At 45.8% G+C, this 27,878-nt stretch overlaps 1 protein-coding gene across 2 annotated transcripts in view; it reads right to left on the bottom strand.

Annotated features, from left to right (window-relative positions):
* Nucleotides 1–25,458, bottom strand: part of ST14 (ST14 transmembrane serine protease matriptase) — a 62,113-nt gene extending 36,655 nt beyond the window's left edge. Inside the window, exons 1-2 of one of the 2 annotated variants that reach the window (XM_075122276.1) lie at nt 25,069–25,458; nt 19,572–19,720 (exon numbers count right to left, since the gene is read on the bottom strand). Coding sequence is in view for 1 of the 2 variants with exons in the window: in XM_048827559.2 (XP_048683516.1) it covers nt 6,357–6,464 (108 nt within the window). In the remaining variant the exon portion in view is untranslated. Of the gene's footprint in view, nt 1–6,356; nt 6,852–19,571; nt 19,721–25,068 lie in introns of those variants that run through there. The other variant, XM_048827559.2, reaches the window with a different exon arrangement.
* Between the last annotated feature and the right edge of the window lie 2,420 nt (nt 25,459–27,878).

Genomic DNA, 27,878 nt, shown 5'->3' with positions numbered 1-27,878 from the left:
ATGACTTTTACTTTGGTGGTTGGTGAGCTGTAAAGTAGACTGTCGCTTTAAATGGCTCCAACTTGCACACATGAAAGCCGTACAGTTTTGCTAATCATTGTCTTGCATTTTTTTTTTAGATGGGTAAGTAAAACAGATCTTGAGCTGTAATCTAACCCTATTCATAGGTTCATAGAAGATTAGGGTTGGAAGAGACCTCAGGAGGTATCTAGTCCACAGTGGCACAGGGGGGAAAAAAGAAAAAGGGAGAGAGCACATAGACCTTCCTAGCTGAGAATTCCATTACTGTCATTTACAATAAGGCTCTGGCAAGGTAAAGGAGCCTTAATTGACTAAGAATGGGAACAATTCACCGACAATGGGAACATTAGCAGCCTGCCTGCTTAGTTGCTACATTTCTGCTCTGCCTCAGGGACAGAGCCTGCTTCACACAGCCCTGCACCTCCAAGGCTGGGATGCAGGGACAGGGACAGAGAGAGTCTGTCTCATTCCTTCGCAAGGCAGGCAGGCACCCAGCCCCAGCCTCTTACCCTGTCTCCAGAGACCCATACACACGCCCAGTCTCCTTCCTCCCCTCCGCACCAGGCTGCCAGGGAACGAGGGTGCTTCCCACAAGATTTCTTGGCTCCCCCATTTTTCTGCAGGGGAGCCAAGAAATCTGTTGAAGGTATGAATTCTGCACCTCCTTCCCCCAGGACTAGATATAACTTGATTTTAGTAAAGTTTTTGACACAGCCCCACAGAACATTCTTCTCATAAGCACACTAGGGAAATGTGGTCTTGATTAAATCAGATGGGTGCGCAACTAGTGTTGTTATCAATGGCTTACTGACAAACAGTGAGGGTGTATCTCCTGAAGTCCTGCAGAAGTCTTCCCTGGATCTGGTAGTACTCAACATTTGTATTAGTGGCTTGCATAATGGAGTGGAGAGTAGGCTATAGAAAATCTGCAGATGGCACCAAAAGTCTAGTTGCAAGCACTGTGGAGGACTAGATTAGAATTCAAAATGACCTTGGCAAATTAGAGAATTGATCTGAAATCAACACGACGAAATTCAGTCAAGACAAGTGATAAGGACTACATTTAGGAAGAAAACAAAATATCGAATGCACAGCTACAAAATGGGGAATAGATGGTCGTACTGCTGAAAAGGACCTGTGGTTTATAGTGGATCACAAACCGAGTACGAGCCAAGAATGTAATGCAGTGGCAAAAAAAAAAAAAAAAAAAAAAAAGCTAATATTCTGGGGTGTATTAATAGGAGCATTGTATATAAGACACAGGAGGTAACTGCCCCCACTTTACTCAGTGCTGGTGAGGCCTCAGCTGGAGTACTGTGTCCAGCTCTTGGCGCCACACTAGTAAAGATGCGGACAAACTGGAGAGTCCAGAGGAGAGCAACAAAAATTATCAAAGATTTAGAAAACTTGACCTATGAGGAAAGGTTAAAAAACTGGACATGTTTAGTCTTGAGAACAGAAGACTGAGAGGGCACCTAATAGTCTTCAAATACGTTAAGGGCTGTTATAAAGAGTACCATGAGCAAATTTTCTGCATGTCTAATGAAAGTAGGACACAAAATAAGGGGCTTAATCTGCAAAAACAGAGCTTTAAATTAGATATTAGGAAAAGCTTTCTATCTAGAAGGGTAGTTAAGCTCTGGAACAGGCTTCCAAAGGAGGCTTTGGAATCCCCGTCATGGGAGGTGTCTAAGAACAGGTTGGACAAACACCTGTTAGGGCCGGTCTAGGTTTACTTGGTCCTGCCTCTCAAGGTCCCTGCCAGCCCAACATTTCTATGATTCTGTGATTCAAACAACCTAGTTAAAACAATCCAACTTCCAAACCTGCTGGTTGTGGACAGAGCTTGAAAGTACACCCTTAAAGGTTTAATAAAAACCCAGAGGGCAAATATCCTCCCCCCTAAAAAAAAGTTTATTTGCCCTTTCATGATTTTTATGCCAGTGATATGACGGGGAGCAGGGGTCATGATTCCTGAGCAGGTTTCAGAGTAACAGCCGTGTTAGTCTGTATTCGCTAAAAGAAAAGGAGTACTTGTGGCCCCTTAGAGACTAACCAATTTATTTGAGCATAAGCTTTCGTGAGTTACAGCTCACTTCATCGGATGCATACTGTGGAAAGGGTAGATGATCCTTTCCACAGTATGCATCCGATGAAGTGAGCTGTAGCTCATGAAAGCTTATGCTCAAATAAATTGGTTAGTCTCTAAGGGGCCACAAGTACTCCTTTTCTTTTTGGCATTCCTGAGCAGTTAGGATTGGCAACATTAAAACCAGCTACTCCTGTTGGAAAAACATTTTTTTCTGTTGCCAAAGGCTGGCAGGGACACAGTTTTTGTCGGGCTAGCACTGAAAGGACTCATGGTTTGGAGTTTCCTGGATGAAAAAGGCCCCTTTTGCCTCTTTGCATTTTAAGCATCCTCCTTGTATCACTCCCATGTGCTTTTTCAGAGTCATCTTTGACAAATTTGAGCCTTGCAATCTAAGGCAGGAGTCAAACAGCAGGAAGTTTTGTTAACTAAAACTAGTCCTACCCTAAAAGATCTACAGTTTGTTCCTTCATTATTGCCTAATCCCTGCTCTGAACAGACCACAGACCCTTCACCTTGGAAATGCAGCATAAAACTCCTAGGACTGCTACCAGTCAACATCATTAGCAAACACACACCTTCTTTCAGTCACAAACTTTCCCCCACCTACATACCAGCACCTAGGCCTGGTAGAGGAGGAAGTGTGTGTGTAGGTGGAACCATCCTGTTGTCTTCATATTAGCTACTTGTCTCTGCTTGATTTTTTTGGTCTGATATTATGGAGAAGGCTTCAGTGAAAAGGCCAGTGAATATACGGCTCTATAACCCTCCAATGGATGGAAATAATATGTTTCCCAGATCTGAGTGAATACTAATTTGTGAAAATTTGGTCCAATACAACCCATGTATTCACTTTAACAACACTGCCCAGTCATTTCCCACCACAAACAGAGCAAATTTCATTTGCAGTGCAAAGGTCTGAAATAGTTTGGCTCATGAGTTCTGATCACCATATTTGGGATCAGGAAGGAATTTCCCCCTGGTCACATTGGCAGAGACCCTGGGGGGAGGGAGGGGATTGCCTTCCTCTGCAGCATGGGTCACTAGTTTACTGCAAGTGTAAATGGTGGATTCTCTGTAACTTGAATTATTGAAACTATGATTTGAGGACTTCAGTAACTCAGCCAGAGGTCAGAGGTCTATTGCAGGAGTGGGTGGGTGAGGCTCTGTGGCCCACAACAAGCAGGAGGTCAGACTAGATGTTCATGATGGTCCTGTCTTGCCTTAAAGTCTATGAGTCTGTGCATTTGACTGGCCATCTTTGGTCTATCCTCCTGCTCAGAGCAGATTCAACCATGGTTACTGAACTAGTCCTGAATATAATTTGTCCTCCTTGGCTACAACTGCAGCAAAATAGTGCTTACTCGCGCACCAGTTCTGCTGCATGTTGTCAGCAACAGTAGCCTTAACAAGCCCTGTGGGGAAATCACACACTGAAGGAGCAAGAAACAGCTGCAATCAGACACCACTGAGAGCTGCAGTGAGTAGGTCACCAAACAGCCCAAAGACTAAATAAAATTCATTTGAGTGAAGTAGTTGGAATTGTCCTACTGACCAGACCACCTGCTTGCTGCTAACACATGAAGAGAAAATAAAGGCTGAATTAATCAGGTAAGATTATTCCTGGGAAGAGTTCACTCAGCTCCAGGATGGACTAACTATACAGCTCACACAAGTGGCATGGCCACAAAGCTTTGCAGATCCACACAGTCTTCCTCCTCACCCCAAGGAGGAATTGTAATTGAAGTTGCTAACCAGAACCAGCTCCTCAGCTGCAACACTGATTACCTCTGAACAAGCTGCACATGAAGCGTGGAAAGGTTAAAGCAATCAGGCCTTGCCGTCTCTTCTCTGCTTGGCTGCATTATGGATTCTCCACCAATGGTATTTCTAAGGGGCCTACGTTCTGCTCTCATTCGCGTCAGGGACTCCTGCGGGGCTCTGAGGCCGACACAGAACAGAATGTGACTCCAAATCTGAGAACCTCTCAGTTTTCTGCTTAATGAAAGCTCTCGGCACCACAGAATATGAAACGATAAAGGTCTTTACAGAGCAGCTGATCTGCTTGGGCTGCATAGATGCAGATACAATTACTGATTCTTTAAATGTGTAACAAGCCATTAGGCAGGGCAGGGCAGGGGAAAGATAATAGGTAGAAACTCTGCAGTAAAGACAGGGCTCATCTTCTCTGCAAAAAGAAAAGGAGTACTTGTGGCACCTTAGAGACTAACCAATTTATTTGAGCATAAGCTTTCGTGAGTTACAGCTCACTTCATCGGATGTTTAGTCTCTAAGGTTAGTCTCTAAGGTGCCACAAGTCCTCCTTTTCTTTTTGTGAATACAGACTAACACGGCTGTTACTCTGAAACTTCTCTGCAAAGTTAACTCCCAGGTTGCTCCTAGAATCCCATCCACAGCAAAACCCCTTCACTCAGTGTCAGTGGTGCTAACTCAAGCTGGCTGGCCTGGAAGGACGTTCAGACTGGGAGCACAATTAATCAGCTGCTAAGACAACCAGAATGCAGGGTAGCACCACTAGTCCTCCAATGCCTTCCTATCATTCCTCCTCGCACCACTGCCCTGACCTGTGTGGAGACAGCACTTGAGGGTTGTTTTGTAGCATGGCTACAAGCTAGGCTCACTGGAGAGGAGTAACTTGAGTGTAGATTGATGCAGAGTTAACTCTACATCAAAGACATTCTCACAGCCTGAGACCAGATGGGGCCATTTGCCTTGAATAACTAAATTCTTCATTCAGGGCAAGAAGAAAGTGACTCAGTAATTCTTCACCATTGCCCGCTAACAATCACTCTAGGAGGAACCCACAGATCAAAGATCAACAACTAAGAGACTCTAAGGTGCCACAAGTCCTCCTTTTCTTTTTGCGAATACAGACTAACACGGCTGTTACTCTGAAACTAAGAGACTAGAAACAATCTGGGAAGTCACTTGCACTTTGTTTTAATATAAAAATACAATTTTCTAAACGCCAGGTTTTAAAATAAGCAGAAACTGCAAGAGGTGCACACGCTTCTGGGTAAGCACCAGTGGCCCAAATCCACTCTCAGAAAATATCCTCTCTGACATAACCTTACCCTTCAAGTGATAAGGCCTCACCAGAACTGTTCAACACCTGAGCAGGAAATTCCAAACCAAGGCCTTGGAGTTAAGAGACAAGGCCAGGTTAGCCTGGCCCTCTCACAAGGCAAGAGCAATAATCCACACAACCAATAAGCAACAAAACAGGCCCCTTAATTGAGGTAAGGCCTGGGCTGCACAAGTAACTTGCTCTAGATCACATACAGGGGGGATTTTGAACTATTTGAGTTAGATCCAGTGCAAAACAGTGTGGACTCTTAACACACTTAAATTGCATTTATAGCTATTGAAAATATCTGTACTCGTTTTAACCTAAAACGATATAAGCCTGGTTCAAACTTGAGTTAAGAGTACTGAAATTATGTTTTGCACCTGTTTAACTAAATTGGTTTTTAGAGTAATGGATTTTAAGGTGAGAATGAACTATTATTAGGTCATCTAGTCTGACCTGTATAACACAAACCACAGCATTTCACCCAATTACCCCTGTATTGAACTCAATTACTTGCATTCAAACTGATTCAAAGCTGGCACAGTACAGTTTGTAACACAGCCACAGCCTGCATTAAGCTAAAAATCAAAACAACCTGAGGTTTAAGTCTATGTAAGATGGTCCATACAAGGCTGTCCGCTGGTTTAACCAAAGCGGATTCAAAACAGGTTCCAGTTTGCATGAAAGAGTCTGAACAAGAGCATTCCTGTAAGTCACCTCCAGCTAAGGTGAAGTGGGACGAAAGGCCTATCCAACAGTTCTGTTGCTGTGAAAACTAACAGACAGCATTTCTCATATGAAAAGCCCTGCAAGGACTCATCAGACCAGCCCAAAACCTGTAATCGAAGACACCCTGAGCTCAAGCAGCAACCAGTTCCAGCCTCCCTCCCCAATACGTGTGATTTGCTGTGCAAGAGCTGCTGCTTATCCATCCCACAAGCCAGGAAAGCAGAACGCTCCCGGTCACTCCACGAGCCTTCGAGCCAGCACTAGGGAATACCTGGAACTCGTTTTTATTTTAGAAAACACCCTAAAATCTGCATCTTGCAAGCAAGCGCCCTTAGAACTGGCCTTCCCCTCCCTGAAGAAAGCCACCTCACTCCTCAAACAGGAGAGGGAAAGGGTTAGAAAACAGCCCCCTCAAATGCAGCTCACCTCTTTTCTATTGTTGTACTTCAGCCCTGAATCCGAGGTTTTCAGTTTTCTTCCTGGGGAAAGCTGATAATCATTCATTTTTCTTTCTTCCGAAGGCCAATAGTTCATGTTTTCCTTCCCCCCCCCCTTTTTTTTGGAGGTTTGGGAGAACGGGGATGTGGAGTTTGCACCCCAAACAATTCAACGTTTTCAGTCCCAGCGCACAGAGCAGTTGGTCCTGCTGCGGTGTGCAAAGTCCTTCCTGGTGGCTGAGTAGCTCAAAAACCTGAGTCCATGGCTGATCAGTTTCAGCTGAAACTCAGAGACCGGGTGAAGCCAGCTGTGGGAACTGCAAGGTCTCGGAGTACAGTACTTCCTTGCTCCCTAGGTTACCCTCCCACTTGGGTCCCGCACTTTGGTCCCCTTCCCTTGCCCTTTTCTCCTCCCTGTGTTGTTTATCTGGAGTTTTCCTCCCCTTCTCCTGGAGCTCAGGTAGTTTCAAGGTGTGGCTGTTTCTCTCTGTGTGTGATCACACGAGATTACCTCGCCTGAGCCCCTCCTCTCTCTCTCTCTCCTTTCTTCTGGCAGGTGAAAGATCCTGCCCCTGCAAAAGGCTCATTCAGCAGCTCTATTCACTTGCAAAAAAAAAAAAAAAAAAAAACCCTGGTGGTTCCAGTCCTCTGTCCCTGTGAGGCACCCAGATAAAGGGGTGCCCACACACACTGGTGAGGAGCGAGCATTTCATATATTTTAACAATTAGAAAAACTCTGGGTGACCCAAAAATTAATTAGATTTACAGTAACAGGAGGAGCCCCCCAGAAATAAACATGAATACATAAAGGAACCAGCCAGCTGGTAAATCAAAGCAGCAGAAAAGCCCCCTTTATTCCCACTAGAATAACCTTCCCCAAAACCTTATCAAATTTTGGGGATACCACCAGGCACTGGGCATGTGGGGTGACACCCCCAGGCACTAGCTGGGAGTGGATATTTGGGGGGGATACGCAGCAATTAGAAAAGGAGGACTTGTGGTACCTTAGAGACTAACAAATTTATTTGACCATAAGATTTCGTGAGCTACAGCAGATTCCTCTCAATTGAGCCCCCCCTCACCACACACACACACACTCACTCTCTCTCTCTCACATAGTGAAGCCAAACGGTAACAATGGATCCCTACTTCTCAGGGGAGAGGTTGTGCTGGGGAAATGCACTAATTTCATGCAGGCACAGAGCAATCAAACCTTTCTGAATAGGCTGCTAAGGTGAAATTGACAATGTGAGCCACTAGAATAGAGCTGGGAAGCAACAGGGAGTGAACAAAGGACTTCCCAGCGGGGAGTCTATGCCAGCAAACACCAGGTCCCATCTTCTCACTGCTTTGAGTAGGGTTGCAGATTGCACCAAAGATTCTAATGCCTGGGTGTCCCTATGTGTTTGGTCATCATGGTTCGGTCCACACACCATTTTTGTACCAGCATAACTATTTGTTGTTGGGAGTGACTTTTTTTTACCAGACTAGTTATCCTGGTACACCCCCTAGCGTGGCCAGTTATACTGGTATAAAGGAGTCTTAGACCAGTATAGCCTAGTCCCCTTCGTGTATGTGAATACCTATGCCAGCATAAATCAGCTTTATACTGATATAACTGCATCCACAACAGGGAGGTTGTACCATTCTAGTAATACCCGACTAGTTAAAGCAGCACCACTTTTGTGGGCAGCTAAGCTCTGATGAATCAAGGGAAGGTATTTACTTGGAAACAGTTTCAGGATGCAGACAAATGCCTACAGCATGGCATGTGGTGCCCATACCATCAGATGTTAAGGTTAACAACAGATGTGGCTGCAGTGGGACTGACCGGATCTATCGCTAGACTGTGAGATGAAGCCACAACAAAACCTCAGATCCAAACTTTGGGGAAACTGATCTGGAGGCAGATTTGAAAATTATGGGTGGGGCCTATTTATATTGAAACTCCATCCACCCACATACTCCTCCACGGCTATTTCTTTAGGGATGAGGTGTGTGGCCAAAAAGGGGCCAAATCCCTGAACTCCCTAATTTTTAATCTTCCAGGCTCAGGGGTGGATTAAGAATAAATGAAACATGGATTCACCTCAACTTTTCAGCTTCTGCCCAGCTCCTCTCCCCCAACTCTTTGATCTTCCTCTCCTGCCATTCACAGGGTCTCTTCCAACCCAGCTCTTTCCTCCTTAGGCCATGTCTACTCTCTCCAAAAGCTTTTGTCAGCATACTTGTGCTGGTCAAAGATGAGAGGAGGTCCGCTCTGTGATCGATATATAACTGTGCTGGCAGAAGCCACTAGTGCAGATGAAGTTATTCGGACAAAACTGTAACGTTGACAGGTACAGATTGTTTTGCTCAGGGAGGCTGGAATAAGTGATGCTACTGGCAAAAGCACAGTTTTGTCGGTATAAGCTGCACCCATTCTGCTGATGTTTGCTGGCCTGGTATATGGGTATAGCTACACCAGCAAAACAGTCTGACCTCATCTCAATTCCATTTTCCAGACTTGGGTATGATCCACATGAATTTCTAATACGCTTGCCACACCCCTTATAGCCTGGCCCTGTGTTCCTCACTGCTGACCTGGGTCCCTTTCACACCAGTTGGTCTCTCCCCCAAGGATCCAGCCTTAATCCATCCTTACAGGGTGGGGTGGATGGAGCTGGGAAAGTGGGATCTGCCATGCACTGTCCTTTTATATTCCTAAAAACTCTGCCAGTGCACAGCAGAAGCTGCCATTGTGTTCTCACACTTGTGGCTGGGACAGCCAGTGACAGAGGAGACACACTCATATCCTGTGAAAAGAAAAGGAGTACCTTAGAGACTAACCAATTTATTTGAGCAAAAGCTTTCTTGAGCTACAGCATCCGATGAATTGAGCTGTAGCTCACGAAAGCTCATGCTCAAATAAATTGGTTAGTCTCTAAGGTGCCACAAGTACTCCTTTTCTTTTTGCGAATACAGACTAACACGGCTGTTACTCTGAAACCTGTCATATCCTGTGCTCGCTCTCTCTGTTGTTTTCCTTAGTCTAAACTATATCATTCTGATTGCAAATCTGCCGTGGGCCATTCCTGCAGCCCATGTGTGGAAGATCTGCTCCTACGATTTGCTATTTGTGTACATATAAACCACAATGTACACTGACAGCTCCTTCTCCTGCATGTAGAAACCTTAACTCCCTCCCCACCCCCCTTCTCCTGCTCTCTCACAAGCTCCTACCATCCCAATCACTTAACCAGGAAGTATCCTTAGATAAAGACTAACCTTCGAAACCTGAAACTGATAGCTGGCTGGTCTCAGGAGCAGGTGGGGCCTACAGGTGGCCTATGCAGTATCATAGAAGATTGACTGGACGAGAGCCAGCTGTGTTGTGCAATAGCTGGCTGTGTTTCTACCAGACTCCCTGCCTTGGGAGCCTCAGGGCTGCCGGCCAGAGAGCAGTTTCTGTGTTACACTGGTAGGCAGGCGGAAGGGCATTTCTGAGCCATGCAGCACCCTCCCTGAACTGATCCACTGCCCTCTCTTCCCTCTCCAGTCCTTCCTCAGCACCCATTGTGTCATCAAGCTAAGTGCCTTTGCTGGGAGCGGAAGGAGCTCCGCGCGGGGGCTGAAGACAGGATTTGTACGCTGCCATCCTGATTTACTGTTTCTGAACACCCGCAGCTCCTGCTGACGTCACCTGGAGTTGAGAGTGTTCAGCACGTTGGTGAATCAGGTTCCTACTGCTTACAGGCTAATGCTTTCACCTGCTGTGCTGAGCAGCTTTTTGCATACGAGGCAGCAATCTGAAGCGTCTGGGGGGAAAAATGTGACGATGCAAAGGAACTAAAGAGACAGAGAAGTCAGGGGCCCCAAGCTAATTACGGCCTTTCAGTTTTACAGTTTGGGGGCAGAGAGCTGGCCTTACTTCTGTTTCACTGCAATAATGGTATTATTGATTTATTCTTCGTGGTGCAGCAGCACTCAGGAACCCGAGGCATGGCCCACGAGCCCCTGGTGCTAGGCACTGTACGAACACAGAACAAAAAGATGGTCTCTGCCCCACTGAGCTGACAATCTGCTTGGCATGTTTTCAATGGTATGCAGTTATATAGAGGATGGATATATTCTCCCAAAGCTTTCTTTTTTCACAGAGGTTATATTTTTATTGGGTTTTGATACATCATGAACATAAGTCACTTAAACACTGTTAGATAAAGATCAGGGGAGAGAGAACAAAATAAATGATCGTGTGAAGGGGTCAGAAAGGGATCCCCCTGTTCTCCCCCCCCCCCCCCAATGATTTTGTATGACTCCTTCCTTTGAACCATCAGGGATGGCTACGGCTGGAGATGGGAAACTGGAGGGGGAGAGCCAGTGTTTGGAGGTGGCAAAGAACATTCTCTCTCTCAGATGCTTGGTTGGCTGGTTCCTACTCACAAGCTCAGGATCTAACTCATCTCCCTCTGTAGGGGCAGAAGAAATTTTCCCCAGACAGAATGGTAGGGACTTTGGGTTTTTCATTGTTTTTCCACCTTCCGCTGCAGCACATGGGTATGGGTCACTTACCAGAATCATCTGGGTACAGCTCACTTAAATCAATTCCTTGCCAGGGCCTCAGGCACCAGTGCACCTCAGTCCCTTCTCTTCTCTGCCTGTGGCATAGAACTCTCTCGGTGCCTGAGGCCTGTAATATTTGCTCACATTTCAGTTGTTGGGTTTACTGTGCGGCTGCTGGCCTGTGATACACGGAAGTCAGACTTCTGACCTTAAACTCCATGACTCTAATAAATGTAGTAACAACTCTTTGGGGGAAAGGGACCGAGAAGTACCAAGATCTCAAAGCACTAATCCAAGTTGTAATCAATTAAATCTTCTAGCCCCCGTGAGAGAAGGAAGTATAATGAGCCCCATTTTAATGGATGCAGAAATTGGAGCAGAGAGACTAGTAACTCAGGAGTTCTGACTCATAGCTCTTGCTGCTTAACTACTCAGACACATTTCAGAGTAGCCATGTTAGTCTGTAGTTGCAAAAAGAAAAGGAGTACAAATGGCACCTTAGAGACTAACCAATTTATTTGAGCATAAGCTTTCGCATACAGCTCGCTTCATCGGATGCATTCAACGGAAAATACAGTGAGGAGATTTATATACACACAGAACATGAAAAAATGGGTGTGTATGATGATACCCGTTTTTTCATGTTCGGTGTGTGTATAAATCTCCTCACTGTATTTTCCATTGAATGCATCCGATGAAGCGAGCTGTATGCGAAAGCTTATGCTCAAATAAATTGGTTTACCTCTAAGGTGCCACAAGTACTCCTGTTCTTTTTACTCAGACACAATCACTCCTTTAGGAAGAGTGTGACTGTGTTCTTCATACGCCATTTAAACATTACAGGCCAAATTCATCCTGGGTGGAACTCAGCCATTAGATTTACAGGGTTGAAACTGATCTCAGGGAGGGTCCTTATCTTTAACAGTGAATGTATTTTGTTATGAAACAGCAATCATGTCGTAACTGTTCCAGGAGTTATCCATTACAGGTTAAAGAAGCCAGTGGAGGTGAGGCTTGATACACTATCAGATAGGAAGGATATCCATTCATGATGAGCTAAAGCACTAAGACAGTACACCAATGTGCTGTGTTCAGGGGGGCTAGCCATTCCATTGCTGTTGGACTAGGAGTGTGCTTACACAGTGACTTCTAGATGTCGGCTAACTGCCAAGTTCCTGGTACTTCTCACGCCATAGCATACTATAACAGCAATAATTTCAATTCTCTGCATTTGAAGTCTTTAAATCGTGATTGGAGGACTTCAGTGACTCAGGCAGAGGTTAGGGGTCTAGTACAGGAGTGGGTGGGGTGAGGTTCTGAGGCCTGCACTGTGCAGGAGGTCAGACTAGATAATCACAATAGTCCACGCTGAACTAAATCTATGAGCATTCACGCTCCCTGGCTAGGGAAGGGCTGAGTTCAAACTGTTTCAAAGCTAAGGTGCTTCCTTTACTAGAAGTCAATAAACTCTAAGTGCTCTGCTCTCAGGGACAGGTCCTAAATCCAACCTCCAGCAGCAGTCGCTAACACCCATTCCTCCCACACACACTTCTGCGAGGCAGTCATACAGAAACCAATCCATCTATGTCCACATTCACTTCCAAGAAGAGACCGAAATCTCATCCAGCTACTCGCATGGTGATAAAAGTGGGATCAGAAGAGAAATGAAATGTTTGTGGTGTCCGGTTACCTCATGTTTCAAAGAGTAAATAAAAAGCTGATTCACTAGGAGGAGACACAGCAAAAGCCAATGAGCGGAAAATGTCATTCAGAACCACTCTAGTCTCTCAGCTAAACATGCAATGCCCAGGAAAGTGTGAAGCATAGAAGAAGCATGGTCTAGTGGGGTAAGAGCAGGGAACAGGTAATCCAGGGATCTATGGTTGAGTAGCTCAGGACTAAAGCAGTCATAACACAAGTACCCTTGCACTGCCTGGGGGGCATGAGCTGACATGTGTTAATACTCTTAGAAAGCTGTTCAATAATTGCGGTGTACCAAATTGTTCTCATTAATCTGAGGACAGGACAAGAAGCAATGGGCTTGCATTTAGGTTGGACATTAGGAAAAACTTCCTGTGAGGGTAGTTAAGCACTGGAATAAACTGCCTAGGGAGGCTGTAGAATCTGCAACATTGGAGGTTTTTAAGAGCAGGTTCTACAAACACTTGTCAGGGATGGTCTAGATAATACTTAGTCTTGCCTTGAGTGCAGGGGGCGGGACTAGATGACCGCTCGCGGTTCCCTGAATGGCAGCTCATCTCCTGATACCAGCTACAACCCCTGTAAGAACCTTGAAATTGGATTCCTTCTTTCAGAAAGACCTGTTGGGATACCATTAAAAACAACTAAATATCAAGGTCCTAAAACTGAGCCACTCCCTCAAAATACATTCACAGGAAAATTTCTAATGAAGTGCGGGGGGGGGGGGGGAGGAGGAATTATGGTAATTCACAAACAAAACTGGACTTCGAATGAAAAACCCATGTTTAAAGAAGATCTGGAATGCTGACAGTAAAGCACCATGTTTTCCATAATCCCCCCCACTTCTAACAGACTAAAGGGTAGTAGGTGATGACATATACTGATTCACAAGAGCGAAAGATACAATGAAGAATTGTTAAAGGTACATTAAGAACTTTGATAGTTATTTTTTAATAAGTTGTTATTATGGATAATGAGTAAGAATAGACAAGGTAACACTTAGACCATGATCTTGCTGGCATAAGTATGGTTTTGCCAATTTTTCTTTTACATAGAATTGCTGATTGTTTTGCTTTCAGACTGGGAGGACATATCGAGTGGAGTCCTGCAGGCATCTGTTCTGGGTCTGGTACTATTCAATAATTTCTTTAACAACTTAGATGAAGAAGTAAAAGATACGTGTGCAAAATTTGCGGCTAACACCAAGCTGGGAGAGGGATTGCAAGCACTTTGCACAACTGGATTAGAATTCAAAAAGTGATCTCGATAAACTGAAAAATAGGTCTGAAATCAATAAAATGAAAGTTATTAAAGACAAGAGCTAAGTACTACATTCAGGAAGGGAAAATCAGATGCACAAACTACAAAAAGGGGGAAAAACTGGTTAGGCAGCAGTGCTGCCGGCAAGGATCTGGAGATCATAGTAGACTGCACATTGACTATGAGTCAATAGTGAGACGCTGCGGCAAAAGTCTAGGGCGTATTTACAGGAGTGCCATATGTATGACATGGGACATAATTGTTCTGCCCTTTCAGCACCGGTGAGGCCTCAGCTGGAGTACTGTTTCCCATTTCGGGCACTGCACATGGACAAATTGGAGAGAGTCCATAGGAGAGCAATAAAAATAAAACATTTAGAAAACATGGCCTGTGAAGAAAGATTGACAGAATTGGGCACGTTTAGTCTTCAGAAGAGAAGGCTGAGGGGGCAGACGAGAACAGTCTTCAGAAAAGGTGTGTTAAAGAGGATGGTGATTGATTGTTTTCCATGTCCACCAAGGGTAGCACAAGAAGTAATGGGCTTAGTTCGCAGCAGGAGAGATTTAAATTAGATATTAGGAAAACTTTCTAATTATACGACTTGTTAAGCCCTGAAACAGGCTATCTAGGGAGGCTGTGGAATCTGCATCACCAGAGGTTTTTAAGAACAGGTTAGACAAACACCTGTCAGGGATGGGCTAGGTTTACCTGCTGAATCCTGCCTCAGCATGGTTGGCTGGACTAGAGGACCTCTTGAGGTCCCTTCCAGCCCTGCATTTCTATGATCATGGCTTTAAAGGCAAAACCTCTGCAGTAGGCTGTGAATTAGGAAAGGCAGCACTTGCCAACTGCCTTTTAACTGCAACCGAGTCAAATGACTTGGTGCCATGGTTCCCAATGTGTTGTGTGTTCTGAAACCAGGCTAAAGGGTCAGGCATGCCCAACCGTGACAGACACAGTTAAGGTCCTGTCTTTATGATAAACTAGAACCTGGTATCTAGATGCCTTGACTTGATTGCAAGTGAAGTGCACACATTGGCATTGCTCGCTTTTTGCTGGTTTGTTGCAAGCCAATGGCCTTAACTGACTTTCAGTTGCCTTGCAATTGTCTGCAACAAAATCTCACTCACACAGAAGAGCTCTGGGGTGGATTGTTTAAAGGCAAAAAGAAAAGGAGTACTTGTGGCACCTTAGAGACTAACCAATTTATTTGAGCATAAGCTTTCGTGAGCTCCAGCTCACTTCATCGGATGCATACTGTGGAAAATACAGAAGATGTTTTTATACATATAAACCATGAAAACATGGGTGTTTACAACTACAAAAGGTTTTCTCTCCCCCAACCCCCCACTCTCCTGCTGGTAATAGCTTATCTAAAGTGATCACTCTCCTTACAATGTGTATGATAATCAAGGTGGGCCATTTCTAGCACAAATCCAGGGTTTAACAAGAACATCTGAGGAACGGGGGCGGGGGGGGGGGTCAGAAAAAGCAAGGGGAAATAGGTTACCTTGCATAATGACTTAGCCACTCCCAGTCTCTAGTCAAGCCTAAGTTAATTGTATCCAATTTGCAAATGCATTCCAATTCAACAGTCTCTCGCTGGAGTCTGGTTTTGAAGTTTTACTGTTGTAATATCGCAACTTTCATGTCTGTAATCACGTGACCAGAGAGATTGAAGTGTTCTCCGACTGGTTTATTAATGTTATAATTCTTGACATCTGATTTGTGTGCATTTATTCTTTTACGTAGAGACTGTCCAGTTTGACCAATGTACATGGCAGAGGGGCATTGCTGGCACATGATGGCATATATCACATTGGTAGATGTGCAGGTGAACGAGCCTCTGATAATGTGGCTGATGTTATTAGGCCCTGTGATGGTGTCCCCTGAATAGATATGTGAGCACAGTTGGCAATGGGCTTTGTTGCAAGGATAGGTTCCTGGGTTAGTGGTTCTGTTGTGTGGTATTTGGTTGCTGGTGAGTATTTGCTTCAGGTTGGGGGGCTGTCTGTAGACAAGGACTGGCCTGTCAGCCATAAACATGTTGGCATACTGTGGGGCCATGCGACTTTGTGACTTTGTCCTTACCCATAACTATTTTACATTTGTGGACAATGTATACCTTCAAATCAGCGGCACTGCTATGGGTACCCGCATGGCCCCACAGTATGCCAACATGTTTATGGCGGACTTAGAACAACACTTCCTCAGCTCTCGTCCCCTAACGCCCCTACTCTACTTGCGCTATATTGATGACATCTTCATCATCTGGACCCATGGAAAAGAAGCCCTTGAGGAATTCCACCACGATTTCAACAATTTCCATCCCACCATCAACCTCAGCCTGGTCCAGTCCACACAAGAGATCCACTTCCTGGACACTACAGTGCTAATAAACGATGGTCACATAAACACCACCCTATACCGGAAACCTACTGACCGCTATTCCTACCTACATGCCTCCAGCTTTCACCCTGACCACACCACACGATCCATTGTCTACAGCCAAGCTCTGCGATAAAACCGCATTTGCTCCAACCCCTCAGACAGAGGCAAACACCTACAAGATCTCTGTCAAGCATTCTTACAACTACAATACCCACCTGCTGAAGTGAAGAAACAGATTGATAGAGCCAGAAGAGTTCCCAGAAGTCACCTACTACAGGACAGGCCTAACAAAGAAAATAACAGAACGCCACTAGCCGTCACCTTCAGCCCCCAACTAAAACCCCTCCAACACATTATTAAGGATCTACAACCTATCCTGAAGGATGACCCAACACTCTCACAAATCTTGGGAGACAGGTCAGTCCTTGCCTATAGACAGCCCCCCAACCTGAAGCAAATACTCACCAGCAACCAAATACCACACAACAGAACCACTAACCCAGGAACCTATCCTTGCAACAAAGCCCGTTGCCAACTGTGCCCACATATCTATTCAGGAGACACCATCACAGGGCCTAATAACATCAGCCACACTATCAGAGGCTCATTCACCTGCACATCTACCAATGTGATACATGCCATCATGTGCCAGCAATGTCCCTCTGCCATGTACATTGGTCAAACTGGACAGTCTCTATGTAAAAGAATAAATGCACACAAATCAGATGTCAAGAATTATAACATTCATAAACCAGTTGGAGAACACTTCAATCTCTCTGGTCACGCGATTACAGACATGAAAGTTGCGATATTACAACAGTAAAACTTCAAAACCAGACTCCAGCGAGAGACTGTTGAATTGGAATGCATTTGCAAATTGGATACAATTAACTTAGGCTTGACTAGAGACTGGGAGTGGCTAAGTCATTATGCAAGGTAACCTATTTCCCCTTGTTTTTTCCTACCCCCCTCCTCAGACGTTCTTGTTAAACTCTGGATTTGTGCTGGAAATGGCCCACCTTGATCATCATACACATTGTAAGGAGAAAGAAAAGGAGTACTTGTGGCACCTTAGAGACTAACCAATTTATTTGAGCATGAGCTTTCGTGAGCTACAGCTCACTTCATCGGATGCATACCGTGGAAACTGCAGCAGACTTTATATATACACAGAGAATATGAAACAATACCTCCTCCCACCCCACTGTCCTGCTGGTAATAGCTTATCTAAAGTGATCAACAGGTGGAAATGGCCCACCTGTTGATCACTTTAGATAAGCTATTACCAGCAGGACAGTGGGGTGGGAGGAGGTATTGTTTCATATTCTCTGTGTATATATAAAGTCTGCTGCAGTTTCCACGGTATGCATCCGATGAAGTGAGCTGTAGCTCACGAAAGCTCATGCTCAAATAAATTGGTTAGTCTCTAAGGTGCCACAAGTACTCCTTTTCTTTTTGCGAATACAGACTAACACGGCTGTTACTCTGAAACCTGTTTAAAGGCAGGATCTCAGGCTTTTGCAAGTGTCATAAATCAGTTCACTTTGCTGGTCCACGACAGACAATTTGTGTTGGAAGTATTTTGATGGGAGGAGTTAAATTGGGATGCAAAATACAAGCAGTACAAGTCCGAGCATGAATACGGGTACAGTGGTCCATTTCTCAAGCCTGTTGAGATATCTCTGAGGCAATCGTCCATCTAGTGGATCGATGTGGTACTGCAGCAGGCAAATCTCCTCTGCATAAAGTTGAAATCAGTTGGAATTTTTTTCTTTGAGACAAAGTGACAGTCACTGTATTCCTGAGGGACATTTGATACAAAAAAATGTGTGGGCACTCTGGGAAAAGGATCTGGATAGACCAGTTGTGTCAGAGGAACGGGGTTTGATCTGGAAAAACCTCTGTGTGTAGTACAAGAAAAGGAAATTTCTTTACACTACTGTTTCAATGGTAGCGCACACCAGTCAGGTTAAGAAGTAATACACATAGATTGGATGTATAAATAAAAGATTGAATAACTGTGGTGAAAGAAGAGATTTTACACATTGATGCTGGACATGTCTAGTCAGCAGAGAGTACTGGGATGCAGTTCTTAACCAAATATCACAAACGGTTGGATATTTGTTACCAAAGGATCCTTGGGTAATCATCTGGGAGCTTTCGGGCAGAAATGGTCACACTCAGAGGAAATGAAGAATAAATATCTTGCCTGCTAGTAGGTGAAAGGATACTGATGGCTTCTCATTGGAATAAGAAAAATAGTCCAACTTTACAGGAATGGTACAAAAAATACGAGAGGTGGTTGTTATGGAAAAATTAACGCACCAATTATAAATAAGGGACAGGTAGATATTTACATATCTGGTTACCATTTATTCAATATTCAATGTATATTTGCCTGCAAACAAACCAGCACACCTGTCCAAATTTTTGAACAACATTTAATAGAAATGCCTATTTTGTTAAATACATGGAATCAGGGATTTCACTCAATTTAATAAAATCACTAGCAACAGCATGTCCTGGGTACTGTCAAGATGGTAACTCTGTGATATGGTAACACCCAGTTCAATAGAGAGATGTGATAGCCCTATTACTGTATAATATTTCTCTAAACAAAAGCTCACTGTGGTAACGATTATTGGTTTGCCTCTGTTTACAGAGCAAGGATTTGTAAACCTCTTACAACTTCCTAAGTAACTAAAGAGTTTAAAAAAAAAGTGTGGAGAGGAACATGCCACACATGGTGTTAATGGAGGAGCAGACTCTAAAGTCCAGCAGTGGGTGGGGAGCTGGGTTGATGGGTTTCCATAACATTTAAAGAAAATCCAAAGCTGAGTGAAAAGAGTGGGTTAAGATGGTCACGATTCACAGCAGCAGACCAGACAGCTTACTCAGGTCAGGGAGAGTATGGCACCTTTAGATTTTCTTTTCATCGTTCTCCCAGTCCTGCAAAGCCTGGCTGCAAATGATATTTTGGAAAGCAAGACCTTGGCGAGAGCTGGCAAAATGCAGTGAGTGGGATGGCCCTGTCTGAGCAGCGCCAGTCAGAGAGCTGGCTGGATTGCAGTGGGTGACCGCGTTTATGAATTTCTAGTTCACCACGGTGGTCCCATTTTTGCTAACCCATGTCCAGGTTTAAATGGTCAACCCAGGAGCCAGTAACTTTGAGAAACTGCAAACCAGGATCTAATGACTTCGGCCTTGTCTAGTTTAGGGAGAAAAATGGTATTTTGTTAATAAAAAAACACCACCTCACGCTGGCTATTATACTTTAATCAAGTGTGGTTTAAAACATGTTAGCACCTACCTCTGACAGTTTTTAACACCTTTAAGATGTGTTCACTGGGGGTGGTCAAGCAGTGGCTCCTCCAATTGTTTTCATGGTAGCAGGGTGTCCAGGTGAGTTTACATATCACTTGTGTAAAACAGAATTAATCATCCCCACATGGTTTCTCCCTGGGCAGAGTGAGAGAGAAAGAAGGGATCACCGGGGGAAGATGCAAATGCACTTCAGGCAGGGGCTCAGATTTAATAATTTTATTAAGATGATGTCGAAGTAAAAAGAAAACGGTACAGAGTTTAAGCGTAGAAGTTTCTGGTTATCAGGGAATAAGGTACAGATTATCAAGGGCTGCGAAATTCAGTTTAGGAACAGGTGGCGTAAGGAATAATCTGCAATCTCCCCGATTGGGGGTAAAAGTTTAACGGGTCAAAGTACGGACATTGAGATATGGGGTTATGTTGTCCATATAATGGCTATGTTCAGGTGTGGAGTATAATGTGTGGATATGCTGATGAGGATGGATTTACCCTCATTTGATGGGATTTAATGTTCAGTGAGTTTGTACTACATTGATGAGGGCTGTAAGAACCGGACTAGAACAGAACTACCCTTGCAGCAGCTCCCAGAAGTACACCACCTCAGGGAGGCCCAATGGTCCAGGGATTGCACACAGCATTGGCATCTGCTACCCCTTTCCACAGGTTGCATTGCATCCCCCGCCCCCTCACACTCTTTCCCTTTATTGGAACTTGCTTATATGCTTCCTACAAGCATTGCTAATGCCAGAGTCCCCTCCTGTGCCTGCTCCCTCACTGTGAGCTCATCCCAGAGCTAGGCACAGCCGGGCCCTCCAAGAAGCAGCAATCAGAGTAAAGTAGATCAAACAACAGAGCTAGCACACACATTGCTGGGAAAGCTGGGTGCCCAGAAGCGGATTTCCAGACTAGATAGGCTAGTGCCTGAACCTCCCTCCCAGTAATGAGCACATGGGAGAAGGATCTGGCAATCCAATTTAGTGCTGAGCAACAGGAAGTGCTCCGGGCAACGATATCCATAAATGCTACCTATAGTTACATCTACTGTAATAGTCTGCATCACACCAGGGAAGTGATCCAGGATCTGGGCAGACAACTGTAAGGCTCCTGCAGCTGTTCTACGGACAGGGTCCTTCCCACCCATGCTTCTCTATAAACATCCTGAGGGCTGTTGCTGAAGCTGTTGGGGATGCTAGTGACTAGGGCCCAGATTCTCAAAGGCGCCTTCTTCCCACTGATTTCAAATGGAAATCAGGTGCCTAAATACTTTTGAGGATCTGGGCATAGGACTCCTTTCCATTCCCAGCTCTGTCATGGACCTGCTGGGTGACTTTGGGTAAGTCAACTTGTCTTTCTGTGCCTGTTTCCCATTTGTCATGACACAATGCCGAGAGCTCTCAGGTTGTCCATTTTGCGGGGAGCTGTACCAACACACTAAAAAAGAAGTCCCTGTGCTAAAGCATTTACAGTGTATGTTAATGATAAAAAGCAACAGGTGGATGAAACAAAAACATGCAGCTGTAAAGTTGTTGAGAGCTCTCAGTGAAAGCCATCTAGAAGAGCTAAGTACAATTAAAGTGAAAGCTGCTTCTGAATTGGTATTTGGAACTTAATATCACCCTACAAAGGCATTTGATCTGGTGTTTGAGGCACAGAATGGGGAGTCAGGAGTTTTGGGGGGCCAGGAGGGGGTTTCTGGCTCAGCCACTGATTCTCCGTAGCTTTGGGTAAGTCATTTCACCTCTTTGAGCCACGGTCCCTCTCTGAGATCACATACTTCTCAGGAAGAGAACGAGGGTAAATTCAGTCACATTTGCAAAGGGTAAAGTATTGAAACAAATCCATGACTAGCTACAGCTTCATGATGACCACTCTCCTCTGTACAGATTCAAAACCTCTTGCTGACAGCCTCTTCCTGCTTTAAAAGCACACACCAATAGAGCTGCTAATTGACAATTGCTGTTAGCAGTAGAGGAGGAAGGAGATGAAGCTGAACCCGTCTTATTCCACCTTCCAGAGGGCAATAATGAAACTCACATCATTCTGTGATTGGTGGCCCTCTGATGAAGAGGAAAGAGGATCTGCTTTCTCAGCCATGGAAATACCAGTGATTTGGGAAGAGAAATGGGACTTACTTGGGAGTTTTGCCTAACAACTAAGTGAAGACATTGGGGTTTGGCTCCAAATACAGATGTTCGGTAGAAGAGGAGCCAGCAGCAGCAGTTGGGAAGGAGAGCACATTTCTCCAGGAAGACAGCAGTACAAAGTACGTGTCGATGGCAGCTCTAAAATGACACAGCAGAGGAGCTGGAACGAGACCTGCCAACGTGGAAGTGGGAGCTCTTTTTTGCTTCTTTATGAGATACAGCAAGGGCCTAACATGTGGCTGGGTTTTTCCTGCTGGTGCTTTTGCACTGGAAACTAGATCTCCTCTGTCCAATTTTCCTCGAAAGACTCCATGGATGACTGGAGAATGAAAAGGATTATGGCATTAAAAGTACTATGGGTGAAATCCTCACTCTATTGACTTCAGTGGAGGCCAGATTCACCTCATGCATTTAAATCTGAATGAGAAATATTTAGTCAGACATGGATTTTAACAATGTATTTAACTCAGACACTTGAGAAACACTTGGGAGAAAATATCGGTGTTAAAGAGTCAGACTCCCTTACCCTTTGATTAAAGGACAAGAAACCTCACACTCCACGTTTCTGAGACCTCCAGTGGGGCTACCAGAAGCACGAAGGGAGACCAGATTTGACATTCCTGATATTTCTAAGGTTAATAAAAGGTGGGGGGAGGGATTGAAGACTTCTGCATGGCTCAGCACAAAGAGGAAAAAGGCAGAGTCCAATTTCATTCCCTTGACTTGTCACCTTTCACAAGGGAAAGTGAGCTGGGGTCTGTGAGAGAATGTCCTGCCCCCTGCACCAGCTTGATTGGCAGAGGAATGCTTCAGTCAGGAAGTCAGGGTATTTGTGCTGGGATGGGTTGAAGGAGTATGAGCAATGTGTGTCAGATGAGCTGTGGAACAGCTGCAATAGGAGGGGAGAGACTATAAGAGGACCTGAAAGTCTGAAGGAACGATGTGGAGTTGGAACCTTGACTTCTAGATCGGGAACTTCCTTCACACTTGGATAGGGTGACCATTTTTCACCAAAGGGCAAATTGGACACTGTGCAGGGCTGGCCCGAGCCCTCTCCCGGCTGGCTCAAGCTCCCCTACCCACGTGGAGCTGGCCTGAGTTGCTTGTCCTAGCCCCCATCCCCGCAGGGGCGTGGGGTGGGCAGGCAGGGCTTGGGCAAGCAGTGATGCAAATACGAGATAGGGTGACCATGTTTTCCAAAGGCCGGGGCTGGCATCGCCGCTCACCCCGCCCCATGTTCCTTCGCACCCCACCTTTCTAAAAAAAAAAAAAAAGTAGGCACGTCTCCCATTTGCTCTTATCAACTGATCAAGAGCAAACGGGACAAATGCCCGTTTTTGCCAAAAAAGTTGGGACAGCCAGGACAAGGCTTAAAAAGGGTACGGTCCTGGCCAAAATGGGACGTACGGTCACTCTACGCTTGGAGGGATCTGGATCTGGGATTCTGGCTTAGGTCCATGAAGGGGAAAGGAAAGGAAAATGGAGTTAAAGGAAGAAATGTCAGTGACAGGGCTAGAAAGGGGAACCTAAGAGCGAGCGAGAGAGATTTCTCTTGGCCCATAAAGCTAGAGATAAGATTGTTCAGCAGCAGAGGGGACATGGGGGAAGCAGCCAGTCTTTTCTTCTGGTTTGTTGAATGGTTTAGTAATTAAACCAGGATTTAATTCAGTGGGGACAGCCCTGCAGCAGACCCAAGGAACTGGAAAAGTGGGACATGCAAGCTTGCTGAGGGTGCAATCCAGCCCATCATCAAGATCATTAGTAAAGATGTTGAACAAAACCGACCCAAGGATCGACCCCTCGGGCATTCCGCTTGATACCGGCTGCCAACTACACATCGAGCCGTTGATCACTACCTGTTGAGCCCGACAATCTAGCCAGCTTTCTATCTACCTTATAGTCCATTCATCCAATCCATACTTTTTTAACTTGCTGGCAAGGATATTGTGGGAGATTGTATCAAAAGTTTTGCTAAAGTCAAGATATATCATGTCCACTGATTTCCCCATATCCACAGAGCTAATTATCTCATCATAGAAGGCAATCAGATTGGTCAAGCGTGACTTGCCCTTGGTGAATCCATGTTGACTGTTCCTGATCACCTTCCTCTCCTCCAAGTGCTTCAGAATTGATTCCTTGGGGACGTGCTCCATGATTTTTCCAGGGACCGAGGGGAGGCTGACAGGTCTGTAGTTACCCGGGTTCTCTTTCTTCCCTTTTTAAAATATGGGCACTTTTTCCAGTCGTCCGGGACCTCCCCCTATCGCCGCGCGTTTTCAAAGATAATGGCCAACGGCTCTGCAATCACATCAGTCAACTCCCTCAGCACCCTCGGATGCCTTAGATCTGGACCCATGGACTTGTGCATGTCCAGCTTTTCTAAATAGTCCTTAACCTGTTCTTTCACCACTGAGCGCTGCTCATCTCCTCTCCATATTGTGCTGCCCAGTGCAGCAGTCTGGGAGCTGACCTTGTCTGTGAAGACCGAGGCAAAAAAAAGCATGGAGTACTTCAGCTTTTTCCACATCATCTGTCACTAGGTTGCCTCCCCCCTTCATTAAGGGTCCCACACTTTCCCTGACCTTCTTCTTGTTGCTAACTTACCTGTAGAAATCCTTCTTGTTACTCTTCACATCCCAAAGATATGGCTTGTAACTCTGCCATAGCGAGAGATGCAAAGACAAAACTGCCCTAAGGGAGCAGCAGCTGGCTGGATGCTTGGAAAACTAGCAGCAGCCTCCAGTTGCTGGGATAGTGGAATGCAAATATACTGCGAAGATGTGATCTGAAAATCCCCGTGAAGCCACCTGATCTCTCTTCCTCGAGCCTTTTCTTGCGTACAGACTTGTTTTACTGTTGTATGTTTGAGTCTTGCCTGCTCTCAGTCGCTCCCAGCTCCTGTCTGTTACTTGTCTGTGCATGGGCAGTGAGATTTACATATCTCTATCTTCCCATCAGAGACTCAAACCCATCAACAGTTTCTGAACCAAAGTTCATTGCACCATAGCCAATAAAACCATCCCTGGATCCGAGTCGCTCACAGGGATTTACAAACAGTAAAGGGTAATTTATGGCTGCTGTGCATATATGTGCAAGAGGGGGAGAGCGTGCAGTGGGTCTTAGCCCCTCTTAGTGCCCCTGTTCAGGAGGGAACCATAATTTGATTGCTGTGGACTAACAGGAGAGGTATAACCAGTGTGCGCTGTGTGCCAACAAGAACAGCAGTGGGAGCAAGGTTCCCTGCAGCAGGCTCCCTGCAGCAGGCTCAACCTGTTCCCAACGAGCCCTGGCCATGAATCCAGCTCTGGCAGAGAAAAACTAGCCAGACTCCCAGCTTACCTTGGGAGGCTTTTCTCTGTTAGCCCTTTCCAGAGAGGGCTCTTCCTGCAAAGCCGTGCCAGGCGCCGGGTTGCGCAAGCAATCGTCCATTGCCTGGAGTCACATCAGCCAGTCAGGGATCCATTTCCACCAGGCCAAACCACAGCTGGGTGAGGGGAGAATCCTCCAGTGCTAGGAGAGTCGCTGCTGCGGGAAACTCCCTAACTCCCGATGTGTCCGCACTGGCAAGGCACGTCGAGTGCCTGGACTCTGCAGCTGGAGTGCTCCTCATAATCCACCTCCACGAGAAGCATAAAGCTTGCTGCACCCTGGCTGAAACGCCCGGGCATCAGTGTGAATGAGGTGTTGAATTACTGCACTGTGATTGGCCTCCGAAACGTCCCATAATCCCCTGCAATCAAGTGGCCACTCTTCTCATTGTTTTGAACTCTGCTACAGGAATGCGGATATCCCCTTTCAAAGCTCCATTTCTGACAGCCAGCATGCTTATCTGCTCTGGGACAAAGCAAGCCATTAGTGTGGAATGCTGCTGTTGTGAGTGTGTGTGTTTTTGTGTGTGTGTGGGGGGGTGTTCTGCCGCTGTCTGAACTTACAAGACAGCATGCTGACACGCTTTCAGCCCCCCCCCCAAACCTCCCCTCTCTCCCCCCACATACACACAACACACTCCCTGTCACACTCCACCTCCGTCCCGCCTTTGAAAAGTGCATTGCAACCACTTGTACACTGGGATAGCTACCACAATGCACTGCTCTTTGTGGTGTTGCAAGAACTGTTAATCTGGCCATGCCAGCGTGCTTGAAGCTGACCGTGTAAACACACAGCAGCGTTTTCCCTGCTGCCATCTCTGAAGGCTGGTTTAACTCCCAGTGCTCTACATCTGCAAGTGTAGCCATGCCCTATGGGCTTGTCTTCACATACTGCACTGCAGCTGCCCCACTGTAGCGCTTTAGTGAAGACGTTACTACACCGATGGGAGAGCTTCTCCATCAGCGTAGTTAATTCACTTCCTTGAGTGCTGGTAGTTACGTTGACAGGAGAAGCTCTCCCATTGACATAACACGGTCTACACTGGGGGTAAGATTGGTATATCTCCATCGCTCACAGGTGTGGATTTTTCATATCCTGAGTGACAGAGTTATACCGATATAAGTTTGTAGCGTAGACCTGGCGTAAGAAAGAAAAATGGCTCCAGCCAAACACATGGGGGCTTGTTAAAGAGAGAAAAAAATTAAAGAAGAAGAGAATTCAACAGGAATAAGACAGCAGAAAAAGCGCTATTCTGTGGCAACCATACGTGAACAGAGACAAGGAAGTTAAAAGATCAGACAGAAAAGAAAGCATTGAAAAATAAAGCAAAAGAAGCTGAGGTGGTGTACCAGACAGGATTCTAAAAATCCTTTTGTAGTCCTAAATAACTGACCTCACAATTCTCACACTGCTGTGAAAGCCTGGAAACGGTAAAACCGTGTCCTTCCTCTGTGGTTAGAAAGCCCATTGGGTGGAACATTTCCAGGCTATGAACGAGCCAGAACCACTAACACACGTTGAGAGATGTGAAGAAACAGTGGATTTACCTACATCACTAGAAGTAATCAACTTTGAAGAAGTAACTAAGGGTATAAACCAGCTACAGAGTGGTAAAGCACGAGGCTGTGATAGGATAGATCAGAGGTGGGCAAACTACGGCCCGGGGGCCGCACCCAGACTTCCAGACATTTTAATCCAGCTCTCGAGCTCCCGCCAGGGAGCAGGGTCGGGGGCTTGTCCCGCTCCAGGCGGCTTCCAAAAGCAGCAGCATGTCCCCTCTCCTGCTCCTAAGCATAGGGGCAGCCAGGGGGCTCCGCAAGCTGCCACTGCTCCCACAGCTCCCATTGAGCAGGAACCACGGCCAACGGGAGCTGCAGGGGTGGCGCCTGTGGACAGGGCGGCACGCAGAACTGCCTGGCTGTGCCTCCACGTAGGAGCTGGAGAGGGAACATGCCACTGCTTCTGGGAGCTGCTTGAGGTAAGTGCCCCCCCAGAGCCTGCACCTCTTACCCGCTTCTGTGCCCCAACCCCCTGCAACAACCCTGATCCCTCTCCCACCCTCCGTCCCAACCCGAAGCATCCTCCTGCACCCCCAACCCCTCATCCTCAGCCCTACCCGAGAGCCTGCACCCCCAGCCAGATCCCTGCACCCGAACCCCGTGCCCCAGCCCAGAGCACCCTCCCGCATCCTGAACTCCTCATTTCTGGACCCACCCCAGAGCCCACACCCCCAGCCCGAGCCCTCACCCCCTCCTCTACCGCAACTCCCAATTTTGTGAGCATTCATGGCCTGCCATACAATTTCCATACCCAGATGTGGCCCTTGGGCCAAAAAGTTTGCCCACCCCTGGGATAGATGCTGAAATGTTTGAAGCTGGGGAGGAAGGGATTGTGAATTACATATGCAAGCTGTACAGAATGGGCAAAAGGAGGTCTGTCCTAAAGCTTGAAGAGTTGTTATCCGCAAAAAATCTCTAAAAAGGGGACAAGCTTGCTTGTGATAACTGCAGAGGGGTGACACTGCTATCTGTACCTGGAAAAGTGTTTTGCCCGATAATTTTGAATAGGATGAAAACAGCTTTTGACAAAGTACTCAGAGAAGACCAGGCTGGATTTCAACCTGGCAGGTCATGTTCAGACGAGACTTTCACCTTTACCAAGACTTACTGAGAAAGGCTTAGAATACCAGCAGATGATGGTTTTTATCAGCATTTTTTAGAGTTTACTGATAAACTCTGGAAGATCCTGAGACACTATGGAATTCCAGCAAAGATTATTAA

The sequence above is a fragment of the Caretta caretta genome, chromosome 22 (assembly GCF_965140235.1).
Source record: "Caretta caretta isolate rCarCar2 chromosome 22, rCarCar1.hap1, whole genome shotgun sequence".
Classification (NCBI taxonomy): Eukaryota; Metazoa; Chordata; order Testudines; family Cheloniidae; genus Caretta; species Caretta caretta.
This window is presented reverse-complemented; position numbering and strand designations above follow the sequence as displayed.